At 38.8% G+C, this 21,283-nt stretch overlaps 1 protein-coding gene across 1 annotated transcript; it reads left to right on the top strand.

Annotated features, from left to right (window-relative positions):
* Positions 1 to 2,493: 2,493 nt before the first annotated feature.
* On the top strand, positions 2,494 to 2,871 carry LOC138878654 (uncharacterized). Its single transcript, XM_070158342.1, has one exon. The coding sequence runs from the start codon at positions 2,494 to 2,496 to the stop codon at positions 2,869 to 2,871; it is 378 nt and encodes a 125-aa protein (XP_070014443.1).
* The last annotated feature ends 18,412 nt before the right edge of the window (positions 2,872 to 21,283 follow it).

Genomic DNA, 21,283 nt, shown 5'->3' with positions numbered 1-21,283 from the left:
AATCTGTTTCTATAGACTGTTTGTTGACAAATGTTGTAGATAATCAGTTTAATTAATACTCGTTTGTAAATCAATAGGTCTGTCAGAATAAATGTTGTATGTATATTGTTTCCTGAACATTAAGTTTCAGGGCATTGTCAGTATATTGACAATGCTCCTGTTTGTTTGATTTTAGTTCAAAAGTTGAAGTTCAGTTTGAATTATTGTACTGAATTCAGTGTAATGTTATTGTGATGTTAGGTTTAAACTCAATTTCACAAGTATTTATTAGATACCATTGTGTTAGAAAAAGTCTATTCTCAGTTAATATTCAGTCCAGAACTTAAGAGAATTGGTATTAGCTGTTTTAATTCAGGTTGATAGTTAGGTTTGAACAGATTTTTAATCTGTTTTGTATCAGATTCTGAATTTTAGTTTAAAAACTGTAATTACAGTAAGATTTTCAAGGGTATTTCTGGGATAGAAACAGTAGGGTAATGTGATAATAGTAGTGGGCTGAAAGTAGAAAGTTAATGGCTATTATTTAGTGTGATAATGGGAAACAAAGGGTAATGGGCTGCTGAAAATCAGGAAAAAGATCACTTAATGGGACTTAAAGTAGTAAAAAGCGGTAGTAAAATCATGCAATAAAAATGTATTTAGTAAAATCAAGATAATTAAGCCAATAATAAAAACAGTTAAGTGACCGTGCTAGAACCATGGAATTCGGAAATGCCTAACACCTTCTTCCGGATTAACAGAATTCCTTACTCAGGATTTCTGGTTCGCAGAATAATAAACAGAGTCATATTCTCCTCGATTCAGGGATTAAAACAGGTGACTTGGGACGCCTTAAAAATCCCAGGTGGCGACTCTGAAATAATTAAATAAATCCTGTTTCGACTGTCCTTCAATTGGAGAAAACTCCCCACGCGCCCCGCGAGCGCGGGAAAAAGGAGGTGCGACAACCGAGGGTTATGTTGTCTATTGTGATGCCTCGAGAATTGTCCTAGGTTGTGTTCTTATGCAGCATGGTAAGGTTATCGCGTACGCCTCCAGACAGTTGCGGAAACATGAACAGAACTATCCTATGTACGATCTTGAGTTAGCCGCAGTTGTCTTCGCTCTAAAGATTTGGAGGAATTATCTATATGGGGTTCATATTGATGTTTTCACCGACCACCAGAGCCTTCAGTATTTATTTAAACAGAGGGAGTTGAACCTACGACAAAGAAGATGGCTAGAATTACTAAAGGACTATGATGTTGATATTTTATATCATCCCGGCAAAGCTAATATTGTTGCTGATGCTCTTAGTCGGAAGTCCATTGGTAGTCTAAGCCATGTTAAAGTTGATAAGGTCAAGATGACTAAATATCTATGCCAACTAGCTAGTTTGCAAGTGCGTTTGGTATATGCAGAGGGTGGACACATTTTCGTTCAGAATACGGCAAAATCTTCTTTTGTTACTGAAGTGAAAGAGCGACAACACGAGGATCTTGAGCTTATAAAATTGAGGGAAAGTATTCCACAGCAGAGACAACCTTTATTTGAGCTAACTGGAGATGGAGTCCTTAGATACCAGGGCCGCTTATGTGTACCGACAGTCGGAGAGCTCCGCGCCAAGATTCTTTCGGAGGCCCATTATTCTAGATATGCAGTTCACCCCGAAGAGACAAAGATGTATCAGGACCTTCGACATATCTATTGGTGGAATGGAATGAAAAAAGATATCGCGGAGATGGTAGCCCAATGTCCTAACTGCCAGCAAGTTAAAGCCGAACATTAGAGGCCTGGAGGCCTAACTCAGTGTTTTGAACTTCCATTATGAAAATGGGACATGATAAATATGAACTTCATCACCGGTTTGCCTCGCACTCCAAGGAGGTATGATTCTATTTGGGTAATTATTGATAGGCTTACAAAATCTGCTCATTTTCTGCCAGTCAGGACGACATATTCAGCTGAGGATTATGCCAAACTTTACATTCAGGAGATTGTGCGCCTTCACGGGGTACCATTATCTATTATCTCTAATCGAGGGGCTCAATTTACAGCACATTCTTGGAAATCTTTTCAAAAGGGTCTAGGCACGCAGGTAAATCTTAGCACAGCTTTTCATCCGCAAATTGATGGACAGGCAGAGCGTACTATTTAGACAGTTGAGGATATGTTACGTGCTTGCATGCTAGATTTTAAAGGAAGTTGGGATGATCATCTACCTCTTATTGAGTTCGCTTATAATAACAGCTTCCAAGCTAGTATTTAGATGGCCCCTTACGAAGCACTATACGGGCGGAAGTGTAGGTCGCCGATCGGTTGGTTTGAGGTCGGGGAAGCAGAGTTGCTAGGTCCTAATTTAGTCCAGCAAGCAGTGGAAAGGTAAAACTTATTAGAGACCGGCTACGTACAGCACAAAGTCGGCAGAAGTCTTATATAGATGTTCGACGACGAGACTTAGAGTTTGATGTAGAAGATTGGGTTTTCCTGAAAGTATCGCCTATGAAGGGCGTCATGCGATTTGGAAAGAAGGGTAAGCTCAGCCCCAGGCATGTTGGACCGTATAAGATTATTCGGAGGATTGGTAAGGTGGCGTACGAGCTTGATTTGCCTTCAGAAATGGGAGCAGTCCATCCTGTGTTTCATGTATCTATGTTGCGGAAGTGCATTGGAGATCTTTCACGTATTACGCCTATTGAGGATATTCACATTGCTGAAGACTTATCTTACGCAGAGGTACCAGTAGCTATTTTAGATCGGCAGGTAAGAAAGCTTCGAACTAAAGAAGTGGCTTCCGTGAAAGTGTTATGGCGAAATAACAACATCGAGGAAATGACCTGGGAAGCTGAAGAGGAAATGAGGAAGAAGTACCCCTACCTATTTACGACTTAAGGTTAGTCACATTTAAATAATTGGCAATTATTTCTTTACAACACTTAATTAGATTTTTAAATGACAAGAAAGTGCAATTTAAATTTCTTATTGCGAGATAGCTAAACGAAGCCTAGTAGTTGGAATCTTCAGAATTTAATTTATGCTTTGCAAATGTAACAAATATAGCCTTGCAAATAACGTATTAGCGGAAAAAAAATGAAACCAAGGAATTGATTTGACCCATTCGCGGACGAATGTTCTTAAGGGGGGAAGACTGTGAGACCCCATGTGTTTTTTTCTCTTCTCTTACGTAATATACGTAACGTGGCATGGTTATATTAGGTATATACGATTGGGTATAGCACATTGGGAGAACAAGACTGAAAATGTGTGGTAATATCAAGGAACTAACTAAAGCTTTAGGTCAAAGGAATCCCTTAAACAAAGGTTCGTGGTTAAGGAAATGGCCCGGGTAGCACCCCGCGCGTTCAGAAGGTTTAAGTTAACTTGCACCTGTGGGATAAGACTAAGAGTATCTAATATGTTAAGAATAGTGTATTATTAAGTATTATAATATCACACGGGTCACATGTTAAGTTTTGGGGTCAAGCAAGTTGCGAAATAAAGGTCGGCAAAGGTTATCGTAAATTTCTCTAATAATATTTCTAAACTTTGGGTCAAATGTATCAGATCATTTCTCCCAATATATAATGCGTTATGGGACCCACAACCTATTGAATTGAAGGTCTACAAGTCTAGTTCGCAACCAATAAAATCTCACATCAAACGGACATTGGAGTAAAAGGTTATGACTATTTTACCCCGGACTGTCCAGGCTGAAACCGGATCACGAACCGAGTCGGGTCAAACAAGTGGTATAAGTCGGAAAATCCGACTTGTAAGACCCCAAAATATTTCATGTTCATCCCAAAACAGTGAGGGAGCTGAAGAGAGGGTTCCATGGTGTTCTTGAGTGATTAAGGTACATTTTTAACGATTTCTACCGTTAAAGTTTGTCCACGTGCCTAGAAACTCAATCTCTACACTTTGCAATCGTTTCCCCCTTCTATTAGTTGTGTTTGGAGCTATTTTTGGAAGATAGGAATTTGTTGTTCTTGCTTGTTCTTCAGGCTTTATACTTGATTTTCCAAGGTAATCATCTTGGGACTCTTTTATGATCGTTTTTACAAAGTTCTACGGATGTTTCGTCAAGTTAGGGCCATATGGCAAATCTGTCGATTTAAACTCAATTATGAACTATTTATAAGTGCGTATAAGCTGCATATATATAGTTTTTGCGAAGCTTAGGACGTAAGGAATAACTTTCGTGAAGGAACTACAGGCATTCAGACGTTCGTTGGGAAGGTATGTTAAGGTTAAGCTCCGTCCTTCCTTTTTGCACGAATTCTTGGAAATTCCTAGGATGTCAAATGTGATATTTTACTATTCTATTGCTAGAAAGACCTTCTATAAAAGGCATTGGATCGTAGTTGAAGTATTTTCATGATGCTATTAGGTTGATATTCCACTCGTTCGGTTAATTAGGGTATTCAACATCTATATATGTTATTTTGTCAGTTTTCTTATCCATATGTTTATATATATGAATTCTTACTCGTCTTTGGGTTGTGTGACTAAACAAAATAAAGGCATGTAGTATTTACGATCAGTCCTTCTTCCGTGTTAAAGTATATTTTAAAATATCTAAAGTGACACATCGATTTCCAAAAATCTCAAAGATAAATTTTACATTTAAACTATTAAAACACTTGATTTTTTATATACTTTTCTTTACTAATTATCAAGAGATCATGTATAAGGACTAAGTGGAGCACCTAAAGATTTTTATGAACATATTCAGAGTTAAGTTATCTTTCTAAAAGTCGAGTTAAGTTTTCAAGCTTATTTATTCAAAGAAAACATATGAGGTTCCACGAGACAATTGTATGCGATACGAAGGTGATTATGAGATCATGAGGATAAGAGTACCTATGATCCAAGATTGGCTAAGTTCTTGTTATGGCCTATTATGTGCATTCAAAGTTCATATTTTATATGGCATATTATGTATGGACTTCGAGCTATAATCGGAGGTAAGGGGCCTATTTGCCCGAAAAACTATATATATTGTACATATGGCCACAGGTTGGCAATATGATACCGGTTAGCTACCGGGAGAGACCGCCATTGCTAGCATTTGGTTGGGTATGTCATGCATTTGCATCAATATATATGTATTCATGTCATACGCTTACATGAGCATACCATGCATAATTGATTACTATGAGGTCGAATGTCGGTCATGGAGGCTATAAGAGTTTCAGTGTCAGGTGGTTTCACTATTATTTTTTTACATCAGCTATGTATGATTCTACTCTCTGCCTTACATACCAGTACATTTTTATTCGTACTGATGTCCCATTCCCTGGGGACACTGCATTTTTGTTTCGTGCGTGCAGATCTAGGTAAGGACTCTGATCGACTCCTCCGCTAGGATTTCGGGGTTCAGTTGTGAATTGGTAAGCTCCACCTCTTCCTGGAGCTTTCATAGGATGGTTACTTTTGTGTACAGTTTGGGCATAGTCAGGGCCTTGTTCCGACAGTGCTTATGACACTCTTAGAGGCTATTGTGGACACAGTATTCTAGGTTTCTTTTTGTAGCTTTCAGTCTCCAGCCCATAGACTTGGCATGTATATATATATGTGTGTAGGCATGTATGTCTCCAATCGCGGCCTCGTCGGCCAGTTAGTACTTAATTATTTTGGCTCGTTTACCTTTGTTTATATGGCTTATTGTTATTCAGGTCATGACCTTAATGGTCCAGGCTTAGTATTTCAGATGTTGTGCTGCCCGATCTGTTGGGCCCCCAGTTTAGTTAGCTAGTATGTTTAGTGGCTAACTCGATCGAATACAGTATCGAGTGCCAGTCGTGCCTCCCCTAGTTTGAGGTGTGACATTATTCATCAAATTTTTGCCTACGTCAACCTTCAAGTAGCTAGTGCACAAGGTTGGAATACGAAGGCTCAAGGATGTGAATTAAGGCTCTTATCAAGGGGAGTTAATACGCGTTGTACTCTTTTTCCTATACAAAGTTTTGTCCTACTGGATTTTCCTTGCGAGTTTTTTAATGAGGCAACCAAAAGGCGTATTGTTAGACATGTGTACTCTTTTTCCTTCACTAGAATATTTTTTCACGGGGTTTTATTTTAGTTAAGGTTTTAACAAGGTATATTATCTGGTAAATAGATATTCAAGGGGGAGTGTTATAAATAATATTTTATTTATGGTGAATGTCTATATTTTAGAGAGATTTTAGGGATTATTGCTTGGTGGCTAAGTTACTCTTTCCTTATAAATGGAGGAGTTCTATTCAATTGTAATTCATCCAAAAGCAATAAGAATTTTCTCTATACTTTTCTTTGCAATACTCTTCTTCTTTTTTTTATTGTTTTATAATACTCTTAACTTTCTTTATAATTATAGTGGTGTTTGGACATGAATGTCAAGTTTGATACACAACTTATCTCCAAAAAAAACTTTAAATACTTTGGGTAAGTAATACAAGGAAATAAGGAGGTTGATGAGGATGCCGTATATTGTATCGGAGCAGGGTGAATGAAATAGAGGGTCGCATCGGATGTCCTGTATGATAAAATGTGCCCCTTAAACTTAAAGATAAATTCTACAAAGTGGTGGTTAGACCAACTATATTGTATGGGGCAAAGTGTTGGCTAGTCAAGAACTCTCACGTCCAGAAGATGAAAATAGCTCAAATGAGGATGTTGAGATGGATATGTGAGCATGCCAGATTAAATAAAATTAGGAATGAAGAATTTCATAAAAAGGTGGGAGTGTCCCCGTGGAGGTTAAGATGCGGGAGGCAAGGCTGAGATAGTTCGCGCATACGAAGAGAAGAAGTATACATGCCACAGTTAGGAGGTGTTAAAGATTGACCTTGGTGGGTATGGGCAGAGGTAGGCTAAAGAAGTATTGAGGAAAGGTGATTAGGCAGGACATGGAATATATTAAGCTTACCGAGGACATGACCCTTGGTAAGAGGGTGTGGAGGTCAAGAATTAGGGTAGAAGGTTCAGGTAGTCAAGCTCAAGCATTTTATTTTTTTCCCCGTACGGTAGTTTCAGTATTAGTATGATATCTTTTTATTCTTAGATTGTTAACACACCTACGATTTGATTGTTATCTTTCGCTTCGGTTTTCTTAATATCTTATTGTTGTTACTACTTCTTTTTATCTTTTCTTTGGCCAAAAGTCTATCAAAAATAGCATTTTTGCCCCTCTAGGATAGGGGTAAGGTTTGCATATATACTATACTCCCTACAGTACTCCATTTGTAAAAATTCACTGAGTTTGTTGTTGTTGTTGTTGTTGTTGTTATTGTTGTTGTTTGCAATGATGTACAGATTTAATTGCACATACTTCAATTAATTTATCGAATATATTTTACTATCTCGCACAAGTAACAAATAATCATATCCATCATAATTTAGAAAGAAGTAAAAAGATCACTTCGTTATTTTTTGTTTTTGTATATGTTAAGGTTTGAACGCTAGACTCTTGTAGTTCGTTACAGGGAAAAAAAATCCAATAAAAATGAATAAAAGGTCATAGACCTATAAGTCTTGAAAATACAAGCCCTTATTGAAAACGTTACAGGAAACTCAAAACAGAAGACTTGAATCTTGATGCGTCGTAATGCACAACTGTTTACCTCGAAATATTTAAGTAACAATTAAATATAATTTATGGTTTTAAAGATATGTGATTTATTTCAATACTAGTGAATATATAAGTAATATTAGATTTAAGTGAGAAGGATTAATGAACCAAACCAGAACTTGTTAGAACAATAGGGACCTCGAGCTCAATAATATCGGGGGCCTCGAGGTGGGTCTTAGAGCAATAAGGTATGAACAATAAAGTAAAGACAATAAAGTTGAAGAATAATTGTGAGTTCAGTAAACGAGTAAAAAGAGTAGAATGTTCTATTGCAGTGAGTAAGATGATCTTTACAAATGTTTGGGGTCCCCTTTATATAGAAGAGGAAAACGCTAATATATATGGTACATTCCTAATTATGGCAAAGAATTCTATTGGTACATCTGTATAATGACCTAGTACGGACTCGTATTATTTTGTACAAATCTTATCCCATAATTTACGCCCGGGCCCACGTGTCCTTGAGAAATCCTCGCTCTTTCTTGAGTGTCTTCGAGATGGTACTGCCGTCGATGTAGGTCGTGTCAGGTCTTCGATCTGCTTCCTCGAGGTGTGTGTCCTTCAGCCGGGTCCGAATCCTACTTCGAGTTGCCCGGACTCGGGCTCATAGCCCAATTTAAGACTTCAAGATCAGGCTTCTTGATTTTGACCGTATACAGATAGTCCCCGCGTTTCTTAGAATGAAATGATATGAAACATTTTGAATTCTCGAAGTCACTTACAATAATACCATTCTTATGACGTAAGCATTAAAACGACCGAAGCGTCCCGTCGGTTCTTTTCCCAAAGAGCATTAAATGTGCGTCAGAGCCGGTTCTTTTCCCAAAAAGCATTAAATGCGCGTCAGAGTCAGTCGGACATCAATATCAATGGACAATCGCCGCCTTATTCTATATATACTTACTTTCCCTTCTTATTAAGAACTTTTTCACCTTGCAATACATGTTCTCCTTTATACGCTTCCTTCTCACCACCAGCTCCTCCATCGTATTAACTCAAAACTTCGATGGTTTATTCATTTCTCCCTTCCTTTTCTAAAGAAACGATGGCAAAAACTTCCAAATCCGTTCCTCAGAAAGAAGGAACCTTAATCCGTCCGGCCGGTGGTAAACCGTTGACGCTTCATGAGATCATAGCGACCAATTTTTCTTTGAAGAAGGACTTTATAGTTGAGAACACTCCCGATGTTCCTGGACATCGAGAGCATGCATCAAGGTACATAAGGTCGATTGAGAAAAAACACCTTGATGCTGTGAGGAAAGAGTGCAAATGGGGAGAGGAGGTCGTTTTGCAAATACCTTCTCGCGAGGAGGATATCACAACTTATGTAGAGAGGTTCCTGAGTGTATATACATACCCCTTTACATTGGGTCCCCATGACCCGATGGTGCTTGAATTCTGCCGAAGATATCAAGTCACCTTGGGCCAGATTCATCCGTCATTTTGGCGGATCGTAATAATGATGAGGTTCTTCATTGAAAAGGTCAGGCTCGAGTTCACCCTCAGCCACCTTATCCGATTATACCGACCTCAACATTTTCGAGGTTTAATCAAACTCCAACGCTGATCAACCAAGTCCTTCTTTGCCAACAATGACGAAGGCAAAGATCGAGGTTGGATGAGCCGGTTCATCCGGGTGAGGACTGTCGATGTCATTCCCGAGGAGTTCCTGTTGTTCCCCAAGAAATGGACCTTCGAACGTAAGCGGAATTCATTGCCATAGTTCTTTCCCATAAATTTTACTAAACTTGACATAATTGTTCATTTCCTTTTTTTGCAACGGTCCCGTTGATGCCTAATGCGGTCCTCGACCTTGAGGACTGGGTTCGCAAGCTAGTTGCTACTTCAACGTACGATAAACTCAAGTGGAAGGACTTGTCGAGGGGCAAGTGGGAAGCGAAACACCACGATACGCGTTATAATATTTCTCTCTTTACTAAAAATACCTTTCTTTATATGACATGATTCCTCTGTCGTAGGTATTGGTGAGTTCTCCGAGATGAGGCCGCCCCCTCTTGGGGAAGAAGTAGGATCTTTGACTCCAAATCCAAAGAAGGATAACAAGAGAAAAAGATTCTCGACGGGCGAGGATACTCAAAGCCAAGCAGAGCTTGCTCGGAGGCGCAAGAAAAACATCATCATCAACGTGGATATTGACTCGGTTTATCAGTCCATGGACGATGACGATGACGAGATGGAAGGTTCGAAGTTGGTGACTCAAACTAGGAAATCTTCCGAGGATATCAAGCCTGCTGAGATCGGGGCCCCTAGACTCAAAGAAGGAACTTTGAAAGAAAAAAGGGATGAAAGCCTTGTATCACATGTCGTGGTGACTGCTTCCCAAACTTCTGGAAATACTCCGAAGGGAGCAAGCTTCGAAGCTCCCTTGCTTGAACAGAGTGCCTCAGGTGATATCCCTAAGGCCATGACGACATGTCATTCTCCATCATTCCTGGTCTTCTCTAAGAATGCCATTAGGGATGCTCGGAACCTGAAGACGTCCGAGCTAGGCGGAGTCCCGAGTAAGAACGACCCCTTCTAGGGTTGTTTTGCTAGGATCGATAAAGCTGACCCAGCAGATGCGAGTTTAATCTTTGAGGAGGCTCAACGTCTTTGATCAATTGTAAGTTTTTAGTGTCACTAAAATTTCTCCATGTCACACTTTTCTTCTTATGTCTGCTCAATCATTCTTTCCCTCTCTGTAGGCTTTCGACAAATTGAAGACTGAATTGTGTCATTATGAAGCTAAGCTGCGTAGAGCTTCGAACGAGGAGAAAACCCTTAGGCTTCTCTATGACAAAAGGAGGAAGAACTGAAGCACCTTCGATTGGAGTTGACCAAAGCTTGTGAATACGAGAATAAGTTAGAAAAGCAGGTAACCTCTGTTATGGAAAAATATGAGCTACCTCTCCCGTCACCCGAGGCTAATACTTCAATGTCTTAGTTGCAACAAAAGATAGAGATGCTGGAATGTTTATATGGTGAGGTCGACCACCTCAACTCCGAATGCAATAAATGGAAGGCGAATAGACACCCTTGTTATGGCTAAAAATGGTGCACTGGCGAGGGTATCGACCCTCGAAATTCAACTTCGGAATGCTCAGGAGGGCAGCTTGGTTCAGTTGGTAGGATAGCCGCACTCAAGGCTAGTCTTGCAAGGGCCGAGGCTAAAGTTGTAAAAGTCTGGGCCGAAGCCAAAGAGATACAAACCAAGGACGACAAGACGGTGGCCATCTATTTGAAGGATGTCGCAGATTCTCAGATGAAGTTGAGGGGGGCCGCCGACCGAGAGAAAAGAAGCAATGAATATGCTCGATGTTGATCTCATAGGAAGACCCTCGAAGAGGTGTATGCTAAGGGCTTCGACCTTTCCAAGGAGATAAAGCAAGCTAAGGCAGATGAGGTTGATGCCAAATTTGTTCTTTCCTCCTCCGATGATGATAACGTCGAAGATGATGAAGAGGAGGAGGTTGTTAAAGAAGCTACCCCCAGGGAAGAGGTTGGTCCCGAGGGAGCGACAGGTCCGGGGGGGATGCCCTCTGGTGCAGATAGAATTTTTTTTGTAGGACTCATATGTAATATCTTTTTTGTATGTATATAAAGAAGGAGTTTCCTTTTGCCTTTACTTTCTCTTCAAAGCTTGCTTGATATTTGATGCTATATTTTTCGAGCGTTGATTCAAATTCAAGGTAGAGTAGATCCTCAAGTTTTGTGCTTTTATTAATGATCGATAATAGGTTACCACTTAAGGTTCAATCATTAAGCTACGCTTTATCTCGGGATATTTGAGTCCGAGCTGGGTAAGGTCTCGAGCATAGTCTACTTCGGCCTTTGAGTTTTTTAGCTATTGGCCCTTAGGCTTTTTAGGTTGGCCCTTAGGTTCTTTAGGTTGGCCCTTGGGCTCTTTAGGTTGGCCCTTAGGCTCTTTTGGTAGGGCCAATTCGGCCTCTAAAATGGCTATAAATGTTTCCCTCTTTTTGGCTAAAGACTTAGTGAAAATTTTGGTATGCCTTAGCATGTATGATCTATTATGTTCACGTTCCATTTTTTCGAAGGTTTGATTGATTGGAATCTCGTTTGTGATTTGATACGCAACGTTAATCGAATACCTCTTGAGGTTTTTTTTCTTTTTTCAAAGGCTGAAGCTATCGAAGCCTTCGCATTATTCGAGGGCTGATTTTATCGAAGCCCCTTGTAATTTGCTTTTGCCGAGGGTAGACTGATTTAACCAGTTTTTAGATATATTTGAAGGCCTTTTAGTTTTATGGTGGAAGTCAGACGTCTTCGAGCCGCATTATTTCGGCCGTAGCCTTTTCATATGACCGTAGTCTTTATATGGCCGTAGCTTTTAGTCCCCGGGTGTCATGGACTTGGACTTAATATTGGGGGGATGCCTCTTTGAGGTCTTATGAGCTCGAGTATGCCTCTTTGAGGTCTTATAAGTTCGAGTGTATCGGTTTTCGATGACAGTCCCCGAGCATTCGGGTGTATTTGTGGTTTTGGCCCTTGAGCCATTAAATGTAAAAATAGTAGACTTCTTTTAGGCACAATGTGTTTGATATATAATAAGAATGCTTCTTCGAATAATTGATACATGCGTACATGTTTTGCCGCGGGGGGCTCGCTATTTTACATGGACACGGTTCATTTGATCGTTTGGCCCATTACAACATTCCCCTATCGAGGCCCTCCTTGGCATGAATTGCTTCCTTCGAGAATGTGACCTCCGAGGATGATGCCCCCCAGTATTTGAGGTTGATTGAAAAGAAGTCTTGAATACTTATTGAATATTCCTCAGGTAGCATATAGGTGTTGCCTCGTTAAAAACCTTGCCAGTAAAACCCATTTGTGATAAAACCCGATTTAAGGGAAAAAGAGTGCAACGCATGCTTTAAAACCCAAGGTCTTCAAGCTGAAAGGTACCTCGGTATTCCCAATCGAACATCTGCAAGGAGTTAGTTTTAAATACAAATGGGAAAGGGGAGAAGGTCATGCCTTAGCAGTAATAGCATTTGAGCAACGATATATTCCAATTGTTTGGTAATTGTTCGCCTTCCATTGTGCTAAGTATGTAGGACCCTTTTCCTATGACTCCGAGGACACGGTACGGTCCTTTCCAATTAGGGCCTAGTTTCCCTTCGTTTGGGTCTCGAGTATTGATAGTGACTTTCCTTAGAACTAAGTTCCCGACTCCGAAATAATAAAGGTTCGTCCTTCTGTTGTAATACCTCTCGATCCTTTGCTTTTGTGCAGCCATTCGGACTGATGCAGCCTCGCATTTTTCATCTAGTAACTCGAGAGAAGTGTTCATAGCCTCATGGTTTGAGTCCTCGGTGGCATGCTGAAACTTGACGCTAGGTTCCCTGACTTCGGTTGGATCAATGCTTCGGACCCGTACACCAAAGAAAACGAAGTCTCCCCCGTGCGCGACTTTGACGTCGTTCGATATGCCCATAGCACCTCGAGCAATACTTATCTCCATTTTCCCTTTGAATCATCTAACCTTTTCTTTAAGTTTGGAATGATGGTTTTGTTTGTGGACTCGGCTTGACCATTTGCATTTGGGTGGTAAGGCGCTAATAGGATCCTTTTGATTTTATGGTCCTCAAGGAATTTCGTTACTTTGCTGCCGATGAATTGCTTCCCATTGTCACATGCTATTTCGGCAGGTTTCCATTGAAGGTTCTTCTATACAACGTTCCATTTTCATCGAGTGAGAATCGAGCTGCTTTGTCTCAAAGTGCTCTCGACTCTTTTGGGTCTGCGGGGAGCTTTCCGTGCTTCAAGTAATCAAAATTCCTCCAATCCTACGTTAAACTTGTTGAATTAATTTCTGCATGGCCTTCTTTGATCATCGACCTCGATAGTTAGACGACAGTCCCCGGGACGATATCATCTACTTCAATCGATGATCCCAAGTTTGCAAGTGCGTCGGCCTCGCTATTTTGTTCTCGAGGTACATGGTCCAGTATCCATTCCTTGAAGTGGTGCAATGTCGCTTGAAGTTTGTCTAAGTACCTCTGCATTCGATCGTCTCAAACCTTAAATCTCCCGTTTACTTGATTTACTACCAAAAGGGAGTCACACTTTGCCTCGATGACCTTTGCTCCAAGGCCCTTGGCTAGTTCGAGACCTGCAATCATGGCCTCATACTCAGTCTTATTGTTAGTCAATTTAGAAGTTTTGATAGATTGCCTAATGATACTCCCTTAAGCGGTTTCAAAACAATGCCGAGCTCGGACCCTTTCACATTCGAGGCACCGTCCGTGAAGAGGGTCCATACCTAAAACATTTTCAAATATTTACATCAGACAGTTCGGTCTACATTGACATCGTAGCTGGCTAGTATTAATAGATAAATATTACAAACCTTTTGAGTAGCAGGAACCAAGAATGTCGGAACTTTTATTTGCTTTCCCTGCACAAGCCACAATCATTTGCTTAGGCTGAAAAGATCTAATTTATAGCCCATTTGGCCAAGCTGCAAAAATCAGCTTATTTTGAGAAGTGTTTTTTTTTCAAAAGTGCTTTTCTCAAAGTACTTTTGGTGAGAAGCAGTTTGTGTTTGGCTAATTAGTTTGAAAAATGCTTCTGAGCAGCAATTAGTATTTGGCCAAGCTTTAAAAAACTGCTTCTAAGTGTATTTTTCTCAAAAGTGCTTCTCAAAAAAGTGTTTTTGGAGAGAAGCTATTTTTTTCTGCTTTCTCCAAAACTGCTTCTGCTTCTCCTCAAAAGCACTTTTTTCCTTCCAAAAGCTTGGCCAAACACCTCAAATTTTGGCCAAAAGTGCTTTTCACAAAAAAAAAGAAGCACTTTTGGCCAAAAAGAAGCTTGGCCAAACAGGCTATTAAACTGCTTGATTGGATGTCCTGATTAAGCTCATTTTTATTGCAGTTCACAAAAGAAGGAAACAATAAAAAAATTAATGGAAGATTCATTCCATGGATTCTCAGTCATATTCCATCGTAAAACACGACAAGAACATAATTGAGAACTACACTTTGTTTCCTAGCAAAATCAATGATCTGCTAAAACTAAGGGTGTTTATCGGGCAGGCTGGGACGGACTGAATGGGAAAATCCCCAGCCCGTTCGGTTAGCGGGCGGGCTGTTAGCGGGCTGGGGTTAACGGGCTGTTATAGAGCTGGGATTTTTCGGGTTTTCGTGGGCCCGTACGGGTTAGGGCTCACACGGGCTAGGGCGGGCTGGGCTCAATTTTTTTTTTTTAATTTTAATTTTATTTTTCTTATTCAATGTTATTGATAGTTAAGTATTTGCAAACTTTTAAGGGTTAGAATTAAACTTTGACGTTTAAAGTTTTTAATTTGAAATTTGTATTTTATAATTATAAAATTAAAATTGGAAAGTAAGTGGCTACAAAAAATTATTTAATAAGAGTATAAGACCAATAGGCAAATGTAAGAAACAAACTCCGAAGGCTTTCATTTATATTTTTAATATTTCAAATTAATTTGCAAGTTCTTTTTTTATTTTTTTTATTTTTGAACTTGCAAATTAAAACTTAAAAGTTTACAATAATTATAAAAAATAAGAAATAGTACATCACATGTTTTGCATCATTTTTGTAAGTTCTTCCATGTTAATATGAGGTTCTTGGTTTCCGGGATTGGTTGAATCGGAACCATAAACCATTATATCTCCAATTTCTTGGTCCCCCTCTTCGTCTACCTCGTCACTCCCTTGATTTCGCCGTTCTGATCTTATCCAATCTCTGAAGCACACTAGAATTTCCAAAGCGTTGCTGCCCAATGAATGACGGGTATCTCCTAGCTGCTGCCTTGCTTGGCTAAATGCGCTCTCTGATGCGACTGTTGAAATCGGCACATTTAGCACGTCTCGAGCCATGGCCGAAAGAACAGGAAATTGGTTTGAGTTGCTCCTCCACTAACTCAGCGGTAGAAAATCCTTTGTGAGGGGCTCTGGTGACTTTTGCAAGTAGCATTGTAGTTCATCAATATTTCTGCTACTGGTTTGTTGATGCTCTCCTAGTGTAGACCAAATCTGATAATCTTAAACACAATTATCATCATTCATAGTTGTTCTAGATGTTGAAGGATTAGTTGAAGGAATATTTGCATCTACAACCGAAGAAGCATCAACAATGTTAGCATAATAATTATATAAAGTTTGTAAATGTGTGTGTAGCTCAGAAATACAAGTGTCAATATCAGGAGTTTCAGTTGGGCCAACATCCATATAAGTATATAAAGCTCTAATTAATTTGCGACACTTTATCATTTTGACAGTAGGGTTTAAAATAGCACCAATTAGGTAAATATAGGGAATTGGGTAGAAATACTTTTTAAACTTATCTAGTATAGATTCAACAACAGTAGCATATCCTTCTTTCTGCTTCAAATTATGTAGTAAAAGAGAAATTTCAGCAATATGAACTAAACCATTTGAAATGGTAGGATAATAAGCTCCAGAAAACTCAAGTGTAGCCACATAAAATTTTTGTAAAAATTGTATAACATCATGAATGACTTCCCAAGTTCTAGATGTTAACAAACGGTTAGGATCGGTACAATGAGAATTAGCAACTTCAGTTATAGGCATTCTATATTTATAACAACATCTTAAGAACAAATAAGTATAATTCCACCTAGTAACTATTTCTTCAGGCATGAGTCTTGGTTTTAGCCCATAGTGTACACATTTTTCCTTAAATGCATTTAATCTAGCACTTCTATTATTTCCTTGAATTACACCAACAGCTCTCCTAATTAAAGTAATTTCATCTCTAAATAATTCAAGGTCACTCTTCACAATCAAGTTATAAATATGACATGCACATCTAACATGAAATATTTCAGGACTTGGTAGGTGTAGATGCAATTTTAATATTGTAATAGCAGCAGTGTTGTTAGAAGCATTATCAAATGACATACACAAAACTTTTTCTGAAAGATTATAAAATATAGCAACTTCATGTATAGTGTAAGCACGTGATTTTTTCCCTATGAAAGAATTACTCCCAAAAATTCAAAATAAAACGATTTTCCTTGGTGTGCAATTTTGAGAATTTTTGTGACATTTTGGATAATTATTTGTATTTGTATGTGCATGTATATTTGTTAAATTAATAAAAAATACAAAAATATGTCGCATTTGCATTTAGGATTTAATTCTACAATTAGGAATAATTAGGTTTGTTTTACAAGAATGAAAATTACAAAAATATGCATCGTTTGCATTTTTAGCATTTAATGTCCAATTGTACAGTTTATGCTTAGTTATTACTTAATTGTGTGTTAATTGTTATTGGGAGTTAATTTGCGCTTTTATAAATTAATTTAGTTCTATATAATAATTTAAGGATTTTTAGAATTTAGTTTTAGAAAAATAAAAGGAGAAAAGAGAGCAAAAATATACAGAAAATCGGAATTTGGCTCTTCTTCAAATTCAAGCCACAAGCCCAAAAACAATACTCAACCTTCCCCAAGACCCGGTTCATTTCAACCCTGGTCGACCCGGTCCGCCCCATTAACCCCAAATGACCTAACCCTTCCTAATCTTCATTTTCATTTTTTCCAAAACCCTAACACTAAACCATCTGCCCCTCTCTTTCTCTTTTCTCCTTCACCATCTCCAAAACTCCAAGACCATCCATGGCTGCCCCCCAAGCTCACTCCAAACAGCCCCTCCCTCGTCCGCCATTAAAGAGCAAACGACCCTCATTACTGTGCATCTTCTTCTTCGACCAGCTGCTGCCCCAAGATTTGTCTTCATCAACGAACAAACATCCGTCATTGACGAGCTCGTCAAGCTCCCATGGATGCTGCGTTGCTGCGTCTTCTACTACGTCCAAACAGACCCCGCTGCTTCTGCCTTCATCTTCTTCGTCAAGCTCGAGCTTGAGCTCGACACCTATGGTTGCCGCTGCGTCTTCGTCGTCAACCCGTCGTCATGGCTGCCATGGCTAGCTCCCTGCTGCTTCAAGACTGCTGCTTCATCGTTGTCATTTTAGCTCCCTCATGTAGCTTCCTCGTCTTCACGCGTCGTCGACCACTCGCTTCCAGTATCTGCTTCCTGCTGCTTCTGCTATGTTCAAACAGACCACGCTTCTGCTTCTGCTTCATCTTCTTTGTCTCTGTCGAACTCGAGCCCGAGCTCCCATGGCGGCCCTTTGCTGCTTTGTCTTCTCCATGGCGAGCTCAAGCTCGTCCATGGACTGCCCTCATCACCATAACTTACCAGAAAAACACACACAAACACACACGCTGAAGCCCAGCTGAAAACATTCAAAATCGCCCAGAAGTTCTGTCCGGGGTTGAGGTCCGTTCGAGTTCGTCATTGTTCGTGGTTCCGATCCAGTTAGTTGTTTTAACCAATTCGTGTTTATCGTTTTTCTTATTTTTCTTCAGTTTGTTTCATTTTTGTTTCATTGCTCTTGTTTATTTTTAGGTAGAAATTGTTAGTAATTATAATGTTTTTAGATTTAAATTGAAGTTCAACTAATTATGTCTTTAGTTTGTTCTGTTGATTTTAAAAGGATTTAGTATAGAAGAGTGTTAGTTTAAATCATTTGAACCGTCATGTTTGTTGTTTAAAATAGATTTAATTCATGTTCATTTTTGTTTGAAGTTCGTTTTTAGTCCAGTGATTTAATGTGAGTTTATATTTTGGTTTTTAATTTTTTGATTTAGTTTGAATCATGTATCTTTGTTGTTAATATTGTTGTCTCCTTGCTCATTCATTTGTGTCTAAGTTAACCAGGATTGGTTCCCAATATGGTTAACTTATTCCCATTAATTTGATGTTGTTCAATCTGTGTTCATGTGATTTATTGTTAAATTTGTTTAGAAATTGGTCATATTTGCTGTTTTTTGGTTGAGATTGATTAGGCGAATTGGTTATAGTTGATGTGGTAGTTTGGTAAATTGTAGTACGTTTAAGGGTAAAATGGTAATTTCAGTAAGGTCGGAGGGGTATTTTTGGAATTGAACATTTAAACAATTATTTAATCCGAGTGCTTTGTCCATTAGGCATTAACAATATTAAAATAATATATTGTGGGGGACAAGACATAAATTAGTGGGGGTTGATATAATTGTTTAATATAGTTGGGGACAAGACATAATGTAGTGGGGTGGGAATAATGTAATTATTTAAGTTAAGCATGGGGGACAAGATATAATGGGGTGGGGTTGATATATTTGTTTAATGTAGTGGGGGACAAAACATGGGGGCATGGGGGATAAGGGTTTAAAATAAAGAAGACATAGGGTAATGGGGAACAAAGCATGCAATTAGGGGAATATTTCGGGTTGGGGATTCAAGACAAGAGTCTTGTTATAAATAGAGTCATTTGACACATTTTTTAGACGAAAAAAAAGGACTTGAAAGACTTGAACTTGAAAGACTTACTTAGAGAGAGAGATGAAGACATTCTGAAAATATCAAGAGTGTTAGAGAGTTTAAAAAGAGAAAACAAAAACAAAGTGAGAAACGAGTTTAGTTTCGGGTTTAATACACGTGGGTTTGAGTATGTTTGTGGTGATGTGGTTTGTTGTTGTTTAAGTCTTTTACCAACTTTTGGGTTTGTTCTATCGAGCTTGCTTGATTTTCTTCAAATTTTCCCGGGTTTTGATTCTGGTTTGAATTGCTGCTGTGGGGTTGCTGTTGCGTTGCTGTGTTATTACTGCTGCTGACTCTTCCTTCTTTTCTTCTTGTACCGCCATTTCCATGTACACATTTGTACACTCTCGGCTTGAAGCGAAATGAAATATTAATCAGGCTTTGTTCCTGTTGAATTCCGAATGTTTAGATTTGTGTTTGAATAGAATTTTCCTTTCTTTGTATAAAAATGTAGTTGACTGATTAATGAGTAATGGGGTTGCATATGTATAACTTCTTCATCTAATAATGTTAGTTTAAATTAATCAAAGACTAGTTAATTTGTTTTGATATTATGGTGTGTCAATCTCATGTTCTAGTATTATTAAATAATAGAATATAGAATGAAAGCAGTCTTTCTTTGTACAAACTCGATTGCAATTTTCCATTCGCATTAGCCATAAACTAATAACTAATAAGTTACGTCTTTTTTAGTATGTAATTAATCGGGAGATTTTCTTTTATTTTAGAGACGAACTTAATAGAAAAAATGTAGTCATTGTAGGTTTATCCTTTTAAATAAAAATGAGATGAGCCTCGCCAAATAAAACACACAGATTACGGGGCTCTCACAAAACTGTACGTGTTAATTGCTTAGATTTCGGGATGGAACGTTTAGCAAAATTTCACGGACCTACCCAAAGTAAATGATACGCTAGTCGCTTTAGGCGCGCCTTTAATAATTTAATCTTCTTAAACTCGGGTGCACATTTATGTGACCCAAATCCAAATCTCAACGGAGTGAAAATGTGCCAACAACCACGGGTGCATTGATGTGACATGGTTCGAGATGTATTTCCATGATGTTGCAATTCCCTGTAAAATAATAATAATAATAATGAAAGCGGTAAAGAGTTAAAATCTGCACATAAGTTCATATTTGTATAAAATCAGATAATCAAGCCGAATATGACAGTTGAGCGACCGTGCTAGAACCACGGAACTCGGGAATGCCTAACACCTTCTCCCGGGTTAACAGAATTTCTTATCCGGATTTCTGGTGCGCAGACTGTTAAATAGAGTCATTCTTTTCCTCGATTCGGGATTAAATTGGTGACTTGGGACACCCTAAATCTCCCAAGTGGCGACTCTGAAATAAATAAACAAATCCCGTTTCGATTGTCCTTTAATTGGAAAAACTCTTTCACCCCTCGTGGGGGCGGAAAAAGGAGGTGTGACAGATCTGGCGACTCTGCTGGGGAAGTATCCCAGAACCACTGTTTTAGGGTTAGAAATTTGCTTAGATAAATTGTTATATTCGGTTTTGTCTGATTTTGTTACATGTTTGGGCTCAATGTGCTAAATGATGTTTTTACCGCTTTGATATTATTTGAACTGTATATAAATTGTGCCGAAACCCTTCTCTTCTTACCTCCTGGGAGAAGCTCGCTGGTCGAGATTCCCTATTCTGTTTGTGTCAATACCTGAAATAAGAAAGAGGCCGGACAAGTTACAAAGCCGGACGACCCCGCGGGTCCCCGATACGTAGCCCTCTCCTTGACTTTAGTTGTCCGCTCGGGTACACAGTCTAGAACAAATACCCAGGTTATGAACTTAGAATAACTCAGCTTCATGCTGGATCCCTAGTAGGAACGTTTGTTTACATCACGTGCATCTGACTTTGAAGGCTCAACATAGGGGTTGGGTCTGTCTAGGACAAGTGTACCAAAAAATGAAAATGACCATCCTGATACATCTTACTTGCTACTACTTGTGCATTATTTGATTCGGACTTGTGTGTTGGCCGGCTTTTGAATATCAAGAATATTGTGCAGTTAAGGAAAAGAAATAGCGGTTAGGGAATTAATTATTTTATTTTTGAAAAAAAAAACAATGCCCAAATACTGTCAAAACTCTGCCAAAATTTTGAGAAAATGAGAAAAAAAAATGACTTATTAGTTTGTTTTAGTGAAAGCAAAGGAAAAATAGAAAAAAAATAAGTCGTTGTTCTGTCTTCAAAAATAGAAAGGGAAAATAGTTTGTCTTCCCATGAAAAATGAAAATGAAAAAGAGTCTTGTTTTTAAAATGGTTTTTTTTATTTGTTGATGAAAA

This window comes from Nicotiana sylvestris, chromosome 9 (assembly GCF_000393655.2).
Source record: "Nicotiana sylvestris chromosome 9, ASM39365v2, whole genome shotgun sequence".
NCBI classification, from domain to species: Eukaryota; Viridiplantae; Streptophyta; class Magnoliopsida; order Solanales; family Solanaceae; genus Nicotiana; species Nicotiana sylvestris.
This window is presented reverse-complemented; position numbering and strand designations above follow the sequence as displayed.